Genomic DNA, 13,613 nt, shown 5'->3' on the forward strand with positions numbered 1-13,613 from the left:
ATTCTTTATCTCTCCTTCTAGTCTAAATGATAATCTTGCTGGATAGAGTATCCTAGGTTGCAGGTTTTTCCCTTCTAGGGTTTTGAATATATCTTGCCACTCCCCTCTGGTCTGTGTTTCTGTAGAGAAATCAGATGATAGCTTTGTGGGGGTTCCCTTGTAACTGACTCTTTGTTTTTCTCTTGCTGCCTTTAGAATCCTCTCTTTAACTATAACTTTTGCCATTTTAATTATAATATATCTTGGTGTAGGTCTATTTGGGTTCATTTTTTTGGGGACCCTCTGTACTTCTTGTACCTAGATATAATTTCTTTCTTTAGATTTGGGAAGTTTTCAGCCAATTTATTTGTAACTTCTTCAAATACATTTTCAATCCTCTTTTCTCTTTCTTCTCCTTCTGGGATCCCTATTATGTGTAAATTTGTTTGCTTTATATTATCCCATAGGTCTTGTATGTTGCTTTCATTTTGTTTGTTTGTTTTTTTCATTTGTCTTTCTGTCTGTTGTTCTGACTGGGTGATTTCCATTCTAATCTTCCAGATCACTTATTCGTTCTTCTGAATTATGTAGTTTGGTATTTATTGCTTTAGCTCAGCAAATTAGTTTTCTAATTTTAATTGGCTCCTCTTTATAGTTTCTAGTTCCTTGTTACAGTGGTCTGCATTTCTATTAATAGCCTTTCTTAATTCCTTCAGTATTTTTATTACATCCTTTTTGAACTCAGGATCTGGTAGACTGGAGAGATCTGTTTAACTGTTTTTTCATTCAGGGGATTTCTCTTGTTCTTTTAATTGGAAGTGGTTCCTCTGATTCTTCATTTTATATTTCTGTGACTCTACGAATTTAGGAGAAACAGTTATCTACTGTGGTCTTGAAGGGCTGTTTTTATGTGGGACCATCCCTGTGTAGCCTGTGTGAGTCTAATATTTTTGGTTAGAGGGCTGTTTTTAGTATGGATGCCTTCCTTGGCTTTCCTCAGTGTGTGCTGCCTGTTATCCTCTTGATGTGGGGTGTGACTGGTGTTGTGGTGATCAGAGCCTGCACTGGATGTTGAGCGGGGCCTCCGTTTTGCTCTGTGGTTTACACAGCCCTACTGCGGGTAGGGTCTGTTCCCCAACTGTTGGAGTGGAAGCTTCCTGATCCGTTTCTAAGCTGTGGTGTGAGGTAGGTGGGACTGAAACACTTCCACTGGAAGAAGAGCCACTGAGTGTTCCTCCACAGGAGCTGTCTATTGGGAAGTGCGCTCTGTGGTCTAGCCCATTACCTGTTGTGTGTGGGCTCACAAAGTATACTGTTGTTGGCACTTCCCTTGGCCCTGCCTCAGCCTTGAGAATGCAAGCAATCAGCCCAGATGTCCCTCAGGCGCTGTGCTCACCAGTCCACCAGCATAGATATGCTGGCACAGATCCACTGAAATCAGGCACTGGGACCAGCCGAGACCTATGGAGTCAACCCACACCTCGACCCTGCCTCTGCGTGTTCTGGAAGCTGCTAATGCTGGATCCACCCAGCCACAGGAGCACCAGTAGTCTGCTCGAATGTTCCATAGGCACTGAGCTTACAAAGGAGTTGATGGCATAAAACCTCAAAAGCCACCAGGACACTGCTCAAATTTCAGCCCCGCTTCGAAAGTTGTGCGGTTCCTGGGGATCAGCACAGATTTCAGCCTTGCCTCTGAGTGTGGACAGGCCATGGTGCTTGTGTTGTGCCCACTGCAAGCATGTTTTGGTGGGGCTCCACCCTTCCCTTCTTGCACACACTAACAATGGGGCTTCAATGGCAGACTCGAGCTCTGTCCTGCGTACCCCCAGTTGCAGCCTAAGGCACACTCCAGCCCCTTCAGGCTGAAATAGGTAATTATGTTCCATCTTTTGTGTGTGTGTGTAAGTCTTTTATCTCTGTCTGTCTGTCTCTTTTCTGGTCAGTTTAGCTAAAGGATTGTCAATTTTCTTGATCTCTTTAGAGAATCAAATTTTAGTTTAATTGATTTTCTATATTTTTCTCTTTTCTATGTCATTAATTTCTGCTCAAATCTTTATTATCTCCTTCTTTCTTTTTGCTTCAGGTTCAGGTTGTTCTTTTATTCTGTGACTTAAGGTGTATGGTTAGGTTAGTGATTTCATATATTCTTTTTCAATATAGCTGCTCGTAGGTATAAATTTCCCTCTCTGCTCTGCTTAGGCTTCATCTCAGAAGTTTTGATGTGTTGTATTATACATTGTTCTACAATTGTTGAACAATGTTGTGAACACTGTTCATTGTATGGACGGTGTTGTAGCGTACACTGTTCTACAATATTTTTGGTTTTTTTCTTTCACCCATTTGTTATTTAGTCAAGGGTATATATTATATATATATGTGTGTGTGTGTATATATATATATACAAACTCACATATATATGTATAAAATTTGTTACATTAGCCTTTTTGCTTCTGGTTTGTGTTTCTCTTCCTTTGTTCTTGTGGACTCAGGTTGCCATTTGGTGTCATTTTCTTCCTCCAGTGTAACCTTGTTCCCATACACCTTCTTTGTGTTATTATTTTCAAATATATTATATATCCCATATTACAATTATATACATATTACTTTTTACATTGTTTTTTAAACCAGTTAAGATTGGAAAGGAAATATGCAATTATACTGTCTTTTATAATTATCTATGTTAATTACTTTTCCTTGTAATCTTTTTTTGTGTGTGTAGATTCATATTACTCTCTTTCAGCCTGAAGAACTTAAGTATTTTTTGAAAGAGAACTCTGCTAGCAACACATTCTGTCAGTTTTTGTTATCTGGAAACATCTTTATTTCACCTCCATTTTTTTTTTTTTTTTTTTGCGGTATGCGGGCCTCTCACTGTTGTGGCCTCTCCGGTTGTGGAGCACAGGCTCCAGACGCGCAGGCTCAGTGGCCATGGCTCACGGGCCCAGCTGCTCCGCGGCATGCGGGATCTTCCTGGACCGGGGCACGAACCCGTGTCCCCTGCATCAGCAGGCGGACTCTCAACCACTGCGCCACCAGGGAAGCCCTCACCTCCATTTTTGAAAGATAATTTTGATGAACTTTGATTCTTGGTTAACAGGGTGTTTTTTTTTTCCCAGTACATTAAGTATGTCATTCCACTACCTTTTCGCTTCATTGTCTTTGGTAAGAAAGTCAGCTATTAATCTTATTGGGGCTCCCTTGTATACAATGAATCATTTTCCTCTTGCTGCTTTCAATATTTTTTTTTTGCTTTTAGCATTTTTACCTTGATGTGTCTGGGAGTAGATTTCTTTGATTTTATCCTACATGGAGTTTATTGAGGTTCTTAGATGTATAAATAATGCTTTTCAAAAAATTTAGAACATTTTCAACCAATATTTCTGAGTGTTTTTCTCCTCCTTTCTCTCCTTTCCTTCCAGTACTCTCAAGATGTACATGTTGGTGTGATTAATAGTATCCCACTTTTCTTTGAGACTGTTCACTTTTCTTCAGTTTTTCCTGCACAGTTGTGATTATCTTCTCCTTGTTTTCCATTATCAGTATCTTACATCCTCAAAATTTCTTTATTAAATAAATCCATATTAATATTTCTGAGGCATTGCTTACACATATTATTTCCCAACTTGAAAGCTTCCAGTGACTCTCCCTTGTCTATACTGCAAATCAGTTTTATAGGTTGCCATTGTATGGCTCTTTTGTACCTCATCAGCCTTTTTGCACTCTTCTTCTACATTAATCTTTTAATCTGCCCAATTTCTCTTATCCATTATTCTCTCAACATACTAGGCACATTCTGCCTTCATGTCTTTTCTTATGCTCTCCTAGCCAACTTCTATCTTTTAATGTTTAATCTAGCTTCTAGGAGGTCTTCTGTGAAAATCTAGGTAAGTCTGTTGTAAAAGGAAGCCACAGTTTTATTCTCAACTCCTACAACACTTCATATCTATCACTTGTTTATGGTACCTCGTGTTGTCATTTTCAAAAATTGTTTTGTTCAGTTTAGTAAATTTTAAGCTTTTTGGTAGTCAGTTATTTCTTTGCATCTTCCCACTTAATACAGTACTCTGAGCATAAGGAAAAGCAATAAATGCAGTTGTTGATAATGTTTTATGCAACATGACATTTAAGCATATTTCAATTACTGACAGGCAATGAATATAATCAAAACAGAAAGGCTTTACCCCCAAATTAATTATTAGAGTTGGAAATTGAAGTAAAACATTAATTAATTAAACAGTTACTCTTTTCTACTAAAATCAGTGCATGATAGTGATGTTTATTGATTGAAAAATAGTAGTTGGTCCCATATATATAAACAACTGCAAATATACTGTTTTGGTCAACTAATGGTTTGGCAATTATTAGAGAAGCTCTGGATAGAAAAAACATCAACTGAGAAGAATGGGTCTCTTTGCTGACTCTGTCACTTCCTTCAGTTCTCTCTATTTCCATTCATTATCAAAACTAGTAATCACCAACCAGATGTTCCTCACCTCTAAGACCACTGTTCAGAGTGAGTTCCTGAGCCAAAGTTGTCTCTTTGTAATGATCTATATTTAATATCAGCAATTCTTTTTCATATATAATATAGTTAATGTCAGCAATTCTTTTTCACATATAATATAGATACTTTTAATCCTGTTTTACAATGTGAATGATATTGACCAATATTTTATTATTGGGTTGCCTCTTTAGTTGACATAAAAGAAAGAGAAGGCAATTTCAGAAAGCATGCCATGGAGCAGATAAGGTGTATTCTATGCTGATAGCCCGTTAAGCAAATTGGATAAAATGTCCTGACATCCTAGTTGGATTTGGCTTTGCTATTCTGAAGCTATTCTGAAATTTTAACTTATATGCATGTAAACATCTATCTACATAATAGGTTTCTGTGTCTATAAACAGCTGTGGCAATACAAGAATAAATAGGGTACTTATTAAAATAACAAACAAACATATCTTGAAAAACAGATGAATTTTATCAAAATGAGATGTAGAATTATAAGTAAAATCATAACTAGAAAGATAAGTATGTTATAGGCAGAAGCAGCTTTATTTCCATTTTCAACTCTTCTTGATCTTTCATTTAGACTCTTATGGAGTCTAAACAACATAATCCTTCCCTTATAAGAAACTATTATTTTTGTTTTATGCAAATAGAGGGCATCATTAAAATTTTAAAAAATCATGAAATACACCATCAGTGTTCATTGTCTAATGGACTTTCCTTTAAATAAATTTGATGAAAATGCAAAGATTTTTGTAAGTTTTAAATGGCAAATCTTTCTGCATAAGAAAGGGATTTGCTTGTTTTATAGGTAAAATTTTCAGCCTAGTATGGATTTTCATTATACATTTCATTATGCAGATAAGTATGTATGTGTATGTCTTCAATTCTGAAGTTGTTTATCTTGAAACTTAAATAATTAAAATAACTTTATATGATACTATATTTATACATGGAGAATGTGAAGCAATACAAATATGTTTACAAATAACTTTATTGTTTATATAACAGTCAATTATTAGGGTTCAACAAATTATTTATAAATTTAACAAATATGTTAGGATGCATAGAAATGTGTTTATTGTATTATGAAAAACACATAATTACATTTAAAAATATTCCTTTAATCAAGCTTTTAAAATTCTCATGGGTTAGTAGAATTTAAATCATATTTAATAAAGTCCTTTTTCTTTCTTTAGGAAAAACTCAAAGAGAAGGAAGAAAATCTGAATCTTGCAAACCAATTCTTAAAGTAGAATACAAAACCTGTAGAAACAGGTATGCATTTTTACTTTGAGAGTTATGGGAAAATATGTAAGAAACAGAGACAAGAAATTCAGATAACCTTTAATGTTTATATATTGTTTAAAGTTTTACATAATTATATTAACTGGCTGAATCTTCTTCATTGATAATAACAGATTTCTTATTGTTCAACTGGCAAATGTATTATGTCAATGTTATAAATAGCAAATCAATTATTTTAAAATTTATATGAATATTCAAATGAGCATTATATACATTAATTTTAACAATGTAGGGCTTTTGGACCATGCAATTACAAGCAGCAGTCATTCAACATTATTAAGCAGCAGAAGCTATGTACCTGTTGGTATTACACATGAATTAAATACATAACCAAGTCTCTGTACTTTAGGATCTTACATTCTGAAGTTGGAAAGATTATAGTTAGTTGTGAAGGCAAACATTTATGTATATTGCCATAATACAATAGTGCTAAATTTTAAGATACAGAAAATTAAATAAAAAATAATATTTAATAGAAATTTACCTTGTATATACAGCAGCCATATCCTATGCATCAGCAATGTTTATACTTACAGTAATTATTAGTGGCAATACTCTCATCCAGAATTACCATAATTACAAATCTTGCCTAGACCTTAGTTTTATTTTAAGTCTAAATTGGATAATTCTACTTTATATTACTTAAATGTTCACACTAGAATATTTTCCTGTTGTCATAGGTGCATTTAATGTTTGCTTATAGCTGCTCTTCTCAAGGTATAGTAGATAGATGGATCAATACCTCTTTAGTCCAGCCTAATGTTACTATGTATAACTAGTAAAAATGATCATGGTTTTATTACTATTGTAACTAAAGTATTAAAACACTTAAAATTTAATCATTATGGATGAAAATATTTTACATATATTCTTTTCCTTCTTAAAACAGTGTTTATAACTTAAACTTTGCTTGAGTCTTCAGGCTCAATGTTATTTACATTCATTGTTATACAGTGTCGCACTTAAAGGACTATTGAAGCAGTTGAGCACTTCACACTTATTAACTGTTCCTAGCAGCTTGTGCTTTCTTTTTTTTTCCTTCTTTTCATGTATGTATTTGTTTTTGAAAGTTTTCCTCTATCCTTCAGTTTGGGGCTTTTGGGACTTCTAATTTCCATTGTGTTTATCCACTAGTATCTAGTCTTTTATTTGCTATAGACTAAGAAATTTGAAACCCTAGTTTGTAAAATGAGAATAAAGAGGTTCATGTGAAGGCGTGAGAGGTTTTTCCCTGATAAAGTACATGATCCATGGACTTTATGACATGTATTTTGTTATATATAAATGTATTTTTTATGAGGTGCTCAACAATATGTAGCTTAATTCAATTAAAACAAAATGTATTAAGTTATTACTGCATAATGTGCATTGAGCAATTTGTTTGGCACACTAAAATAGAAATTACTGCCTGCTTTTGAATCTGTTATGGTCTAGTACCAGAAGTAAGCCCATAAACTCGTGGTTTCTATACAACATGTGAGGTGCTTTTATAGAGACATGCTATGAGAGCACAGCAAAAGGACAGCTAACCTTGCCTAAAGGGAGTAGGGAGGACAACAGTGAAGAGAGAAATCACTGAAATTCTTCTTAGGAAAGGAGATGTCTGAGATGGGATTTAAGGGATGGAAGATAGGATGGTGCCAGATGAAGGGAGAAAAGGGTAAACATGAAGAAAATGTACTTCAGAAATCAAGAATTCAAGGCAAGGCAGTTTAAAATAATGATTAAGATCATTGCGGCACTATTTACAATAGCTAGGACATGGAAGCAACCTAAATGTCCATCAACAGATGAATGGATAAAGAAGATATGGCACATAAATACAATGGAATATTACTCAGCCATAAAAAGGAATGAAATTGAGTTATTTGTAATGAGATGGATGGACCTAGAGCCTGGCATACAGAGTGAAGTAAGTCAGAAAGAGAAAAACAAATACCATGTGCTAACGCACATATATGGAATCTAAAAAAATGGTACCAATGAACCTAGTGGCAGGTCAGGAATAAAGATGCAGATGTAGAGAATGGACTTGAGGACACAGCAGGGAAAGGGGAAGCTGGAACAAAGTGAGAGAGTAGCACTGACATATATACACTACCAAATGTAAAATGGAAGGCTAGTGGGAAGCTGCTGCATAGCACAGGGAGATCAGCTTGATGCTTTGTGATGACTTAGAGGGGTGGGATGGGAAGGGTGGGAGGGAAGTTAAGAGGGAGGGTATATGGGGATATATATATACATATAGTTGTTTCACTTTGTTGTACAGCAGAAACTAACACAACATTGTAAAGCAATTATACTCCAATAAAGATATATATTAAAAAAAAAGATCATTGGCTTATGGAGTAAGACAGCTGTGTGACCTTGAAAATTTTAATTAACTCTTTTAAAATTTAATTTTCTCATCAACAATACCTATCTCACTGTGATGATTGTGAGGATTAAATTGAATTATGCATAAAGTTTGTAACATCATAAATTTGATGAGAGGCACATAGTGGATTTCTTAATAAAAAAAAGTTATTACTGCCATCATCAAAGCCATGTTATTTCACACTGTTAATATTTTTCAACTGATTCTGAATTGCTTTGTTCTAGTAATTGGTAGCTCAACTTTGTGTAGAAGTAATTCTTCAGATTTCTAATGTGAAATAATTATGTATTACTAATCATAATTACTATCATCTCCCTTACTATGCAACTGTAGTACATTGTGTCAATTTGTTGTGATTACAACTGTATTAGAAAAGCCTCTTCTAGAAGCAGTGGATCCACAGCTCAGAACAAAAGGAGACTACAAAAACAGAGGGGCACTGAAGTTGAGTCCCTAAAGGTGTTGCCACAGCAAAATGGGCCATAGTCTGGAAATGGAAATAGATAGTTATATTTCCGTTCCATCTAGTATACAGCAAATATTTTGTGAAATCAAAAATTGGGATGGCTGTAGCACGAGCAGGAACTTTAAGAAGAGCCTTACCATATATGCTGCAGCCTTACCTGTGCTGCATAGGTAACAGATGTAAAGGGTATGTTTTCTGTTTAATTTTATCTTAAACTAGCCATTCACAAACTTGCTTTACATTTCTAGGGATAAACAACCATTCTGCTCAGGAATCATTGGTCCTCAGTCATCAGTTTGCTTACTGAGGCTCCAATTACAATGGCCTCAAGGCTTAATAATTTTATCCTTTAAAAAAAAAGGAATAATGATCTCTTTACTTGCTATCACTAGCATTATCAGGTTCTCTGTAGTTAATAAAAATAACCTTCTGCTAGTTTTGTAATCCCTTCATGTTGTGGTCACCTACAGATAAGACTTCATGGGTAGTTATGTTCTCCAAGCTTTAGTATACCCATCTATAAAGTGGGAATAATAGTAGTAGTTCTCTCATTGGGAGGATTAAATACAATAATGCATGTAAAGTTCTTCACACAATACCTGGCACATCATAATACTCAACAAATGTTATTTTAACATGTATTACATTATGTTACACAATTTATTATTTAATCCTGTTGCTTTCATTGAGACAATAAGGCTCAGTGCTTTTTATTATATTTTATCTATTTTACAAATTATACAGTAAAGCAGACTTTTTTCTTTTGGTGCACAGTTCTGTGGATTTGTAACACATGTATAGATTCCTGAAATTGACACCACAATAAGAATACAGAAAATTTCCATATCCACTAAATTCTCTCATACTATCCCCTTACAATCATGCCTTTCCCCACACCTAACCCCTGGCAACCAGTGGTCTGTACTCTGTCACTATAGTTTTGCCTTTTTGAGATGTCATATAAGTGTAATTACATATTATGTAACCTTTGATCCTAGCTTCTTTTCCTCAACATAATGCCTTTGAGATTTATCTAAGTTGTTATCAATAATATTTAATTGTTATTAATATTTTCTTTATGTATGAAAACATTATCAATTATATGGTTATTTATTTCTTAATCCATCTGATAATCTCTCAAGACACACTTGTATTAATTAGTAAAGCAGGCAGTTTCATGTGGTATAGCATTTACCAAATTGTATCCCTTTAATTACTAATGTATTCATGGAGAAAAAGGAATCTGTAATCAAATAAATTTGAGAAATATGAAGAGTTCTGGGTTATTTAAACAAACTGGATTCTTTACTATACAATTTTTCAGAATATTTAATATATGGCATGAATTATAAAATTTCAGAAGGGAGATATATATACTTTGCAAGTGTTTGTCAAACTATTTATCTACTTATTTATTTTTGTAGAACACCTGTTAAGGTATATTCCACAGTTTGAGAACTATTAGACTAGAAATGAAAAACACTCACTAGCTGCTTGACCCTGAACAAGTTATTTAACCTGTATTAAGCCCAGACTCCTTATCTATGAAATTGAGCTAATAGTACTTTTCTCATCAGGATTGAGGATTACAAGATTGTGAGGATTACGTAAAACTTACTTTATATATACACAGCACAATATATGCCACATGGTAAACATTCAGTAAATTGTAGCTATTTATTACTTCAGGCAGTATAGACCACAATTTAGGAGAATAGGCTTTGAAGGCTGATAGATCTCAGTTTTCTTTTGGGTTTTTCTGCTTAATTGTTATTTAACCTCATTAATAAAATGAGAACAATACTTCTAAGGCTTTAATGTGATAATTAAATATCTAATGCAATTATCCATGAGTGGTTTCCTGAGCATTTTCTTGAGGAAATAGCTTTTTATTCAATCATTCAGTAATTTACAGAAAAGTGCATGTATATCAACAATTACTTCAGACGCATGGTTTTGTGATGCAGAGTCATAATAAGAGCAGAAAAGATTGTGCCTCCTTTGAATACTAGAAAAGACATTTTCCAATGTACTTACAAATAAGGGAGAGTAAATTGCTTCTTATCCTATGTTTAGATTAGTACTAGGAGATGAGAGTAAATTCACCCATTTTTACATGGGCAAAATAGATATTTATGCCCTTTATTAATATTTGGAGATCATTAAGCTCAATATTTATGAAAAGATATTATGCTCTCCAAGTCATGAACTTTGTTGCAAAACAAAGCAGCAGAGGTGCAAAAACCCACACTCATTTCATTAAAAATGATTTTTAAATCTGGAGATGTATTCTAAATAATCTAAGTACTATGTATTTCATAGAAAAAACAAACTTGCTTCTTAATACCACCATTAGTAGGTTGGTGCTAATTAATATGTCTAATTACTGGGGCAAAACTAACTCAAGTCAATTGATGCAAGACTCAAGGAAAATAAATTAGAGCATTTTCCCTTTTTTAGCTTACAACACAAATATTTATATGAAAATATTAAGACAGAACTTTAATTAAAAAGTAGTGAAGGCATTTTATATGTAGGTTTTGATGGAAACTTTTTAAAAGGGCTTTTTGTTGTTATTACATAGCCAGCATAAGATTAGCAAATGTCCCTTTGATAATGTTTGGTATTATGTACGATACAAAATGAAAAAGAAAGGGAAATTTTATGGAGTGAGTTCTAGAAACAAGTAGATTCTTCAGTTTAGTAGATGGATAGAAGTGAATTATTTAGAGAAACATGTTCTCAAGGAATTTGGTACAATAAAAGTGTCTAGTTCCTTTAAAAAATTTTGGAGAATATTTTCAGTTTGGTCTTATTGAAAAATACTTCATATCAACACACATTTTCTTTTATATACATATACTAGAGATACAGATATTTGAGAAAAGGAAAATGAAAACTTTTGAAGATATTTCATAACTTTCTGACAGCTATGATATTTTATGGTCATTTCAGCCCCACTCTATTATCTAACTGTAACTTGCAGTTAACAGAAATGAAAAAATTTGTTCGAAGTTAGTTTTACAAGCTAAATAGAACTGGCTGACCCTAGGTAAAGTTGAGAAGAAGGTCACATTTACTTTTGGTGAATCATTTTCCCGTTACATATTAGTTTTCTCCATCTGTTTGTCATAACCCTTTCCCACAGAAACTCTATTATGTAGACTTTTCATGTTACCTTCTACCATTCTGGGCTTGCCACTGTCACATTTCATTTCATGTTGAAATTTGCATCTATTTCTTAGTGATTTGGGGTCCCACATACCTTTTGGTTAATATGATAAAGTAACATAGCCTAATATTCTAATAGTAGTAATTTAGAGTTTGGTAACCAACTAATATATGTGAAGATGTTCTGTTGAGTCAGTCAGCATCTTCCCCTCTCACCAACCTCACTGCCTTTGCCCCATCTCACCTCAACATCTTTAGATTGATTCATTAGTAATTTTAATGGTGAGAATATACATCCAGAAAAAAGGAAATGGTAGAATAGTAAATTGTTGGGTGAGATATTTGGGGCCAGGAAAGGCTTTTACTCTCTGTCAAATTATTGTATATAATCCTTATTAAGCCCCTTCCTTTTTGCCTCAATACTGTGAGATTGTGTCATCTTAAAGAACTCAGTCTCATTAACTTTTTTTCCTCTGTAGTGAACCATTCATAATATTTTCTGGTGGACTGTCCTATGACAAAGCTTGCAGAAGACCAAGTTTAACCATCATGCATGGAAAAGCAATTACAGTGCTTGAAATGGATCATCCTATTGTTGAATTTCTAACTTTATGTGAAACACCCTATCCAAATGGTAAGTAACTAAAATGAATATTAATGTTGAAAAATCATTTTTGAAATGATAAGTTCCTAACAAAATTAAGCTTAAATATTTTTAGTTTTAGCAGCTGATATCGACTGTGATACAACACTGTGAGCTACAGGTGCTGGAGCAGGTTCTGCAGCTGTACCTACTTGAGAAAATGGAAGTAAGACAGATGTAGTGCAACAGTGCTGGAGTTTCAGGTTCTAATATCAGGTAAGTGCTTTAAACTTTGATAAGGATGGTGGAAGCTGAGCTGGGAGGGTCTGCTCAGGGTCCGGGGTGAAATCACTTGGAGAAACTGAGGTCTCCTAATAGCCTTTCCTAGGCCAGCTCCACCCATCCCAATCCTGTGCCAATCAAAGTTAAAGCACTTACCTGATATCAGTGATCTGTAACTCTGGTGGTGCTGCATCTGTTTCACATCTGGCTTTGCTTCAGATGCAACTGTAGCACCTGTGATTACTCTAGGATTGCTGATGTATGGTTAGTGATTTATTCCAATTTTGAAAATAATTAGAAGAGCCTTTGGGAGGAGAGGTGCTTATGTATTTTTATTATCTCAAATATAAAGACTTCATAAACATAAAAAACCAGTCTAAACTTATATGCAAACTGTATAATGGAATCTAATGATGAAATATTTTAATAATGAAATCTAAAAATTGAGAAGGGTGAAATATAAAAAGGGAAATATGAGTTTATGATTACAAAAGATAGTATGTATATATATATTACCACATTTTCAAGAGGGAACATAGATGTAGGGAAAGGAACACTGTACTTGGAGACAGAGTATTTGGGCTTATGATTTAGCTCTGTCACTTACTAGCTATGTGACCTTGGACAAGTCACTTCATATTTACAAGTTTGATTAATCATTTGAAGAAAGAATATAATATTGATACCACATGATTACTGGAAGGCCAAAGGGAATATACCTTATAAACTATGAAGATAAATAGCTATTAGTTTTATTATAAATGTATTAATTGTTTTAAATTATTGAGTTTCATACTTAAAAACTGAAATAAAGTGATATAAAATAACAATCAATGTGGCACTTTATTCCCAGAGTTGCCAGGGGCAGACAAATTACTTGTGTTGTAAATTCACCAACAAATATTTATTGGATGCTTCTATGGCCTCAGTATGACAA

The 13,613-nt window shown here is 33.9% G+C and overlaps 1 protein-coding gene across 1 annotated transcript in view; it reads left to right on the top strand.

Moving 5' to 3' along the window:
- STXBP5L (syntaxin binding protein 5L) overlaps nt 1-13,613 on the top strand; it is a 384,965-nt gene that overhangs the window by 199,527 nt on the left and 171,825 nt on the right. Inside the window, 2 exon segments of the mRNA XM_089909991.1 lie at nt 5,689-5,767; nt 12,291-12,445. Of these exon segments, the coding sequence (XP_089766117.1) occupies nt 5,689-5,767; nt 12,291-12,445 (234 nt within the window).

Source organism: Delphinapterus leucas, chromosome 4 (genome assembly GCF_059928025.1).
Source record: "Delphinapterus leucas isolate spDelLeu-1000000601 "Yukka" chromosome 4, BTC_Dleu_Yukka2, whole genome shotgun sequence".
Classification (NCBI taxonomy): Eukaryota; Metazoa; Chordata; class Mammalia; order Artiodactyla; family Monodontidae; genus Delphinapterus; species Delphinapterus leucas.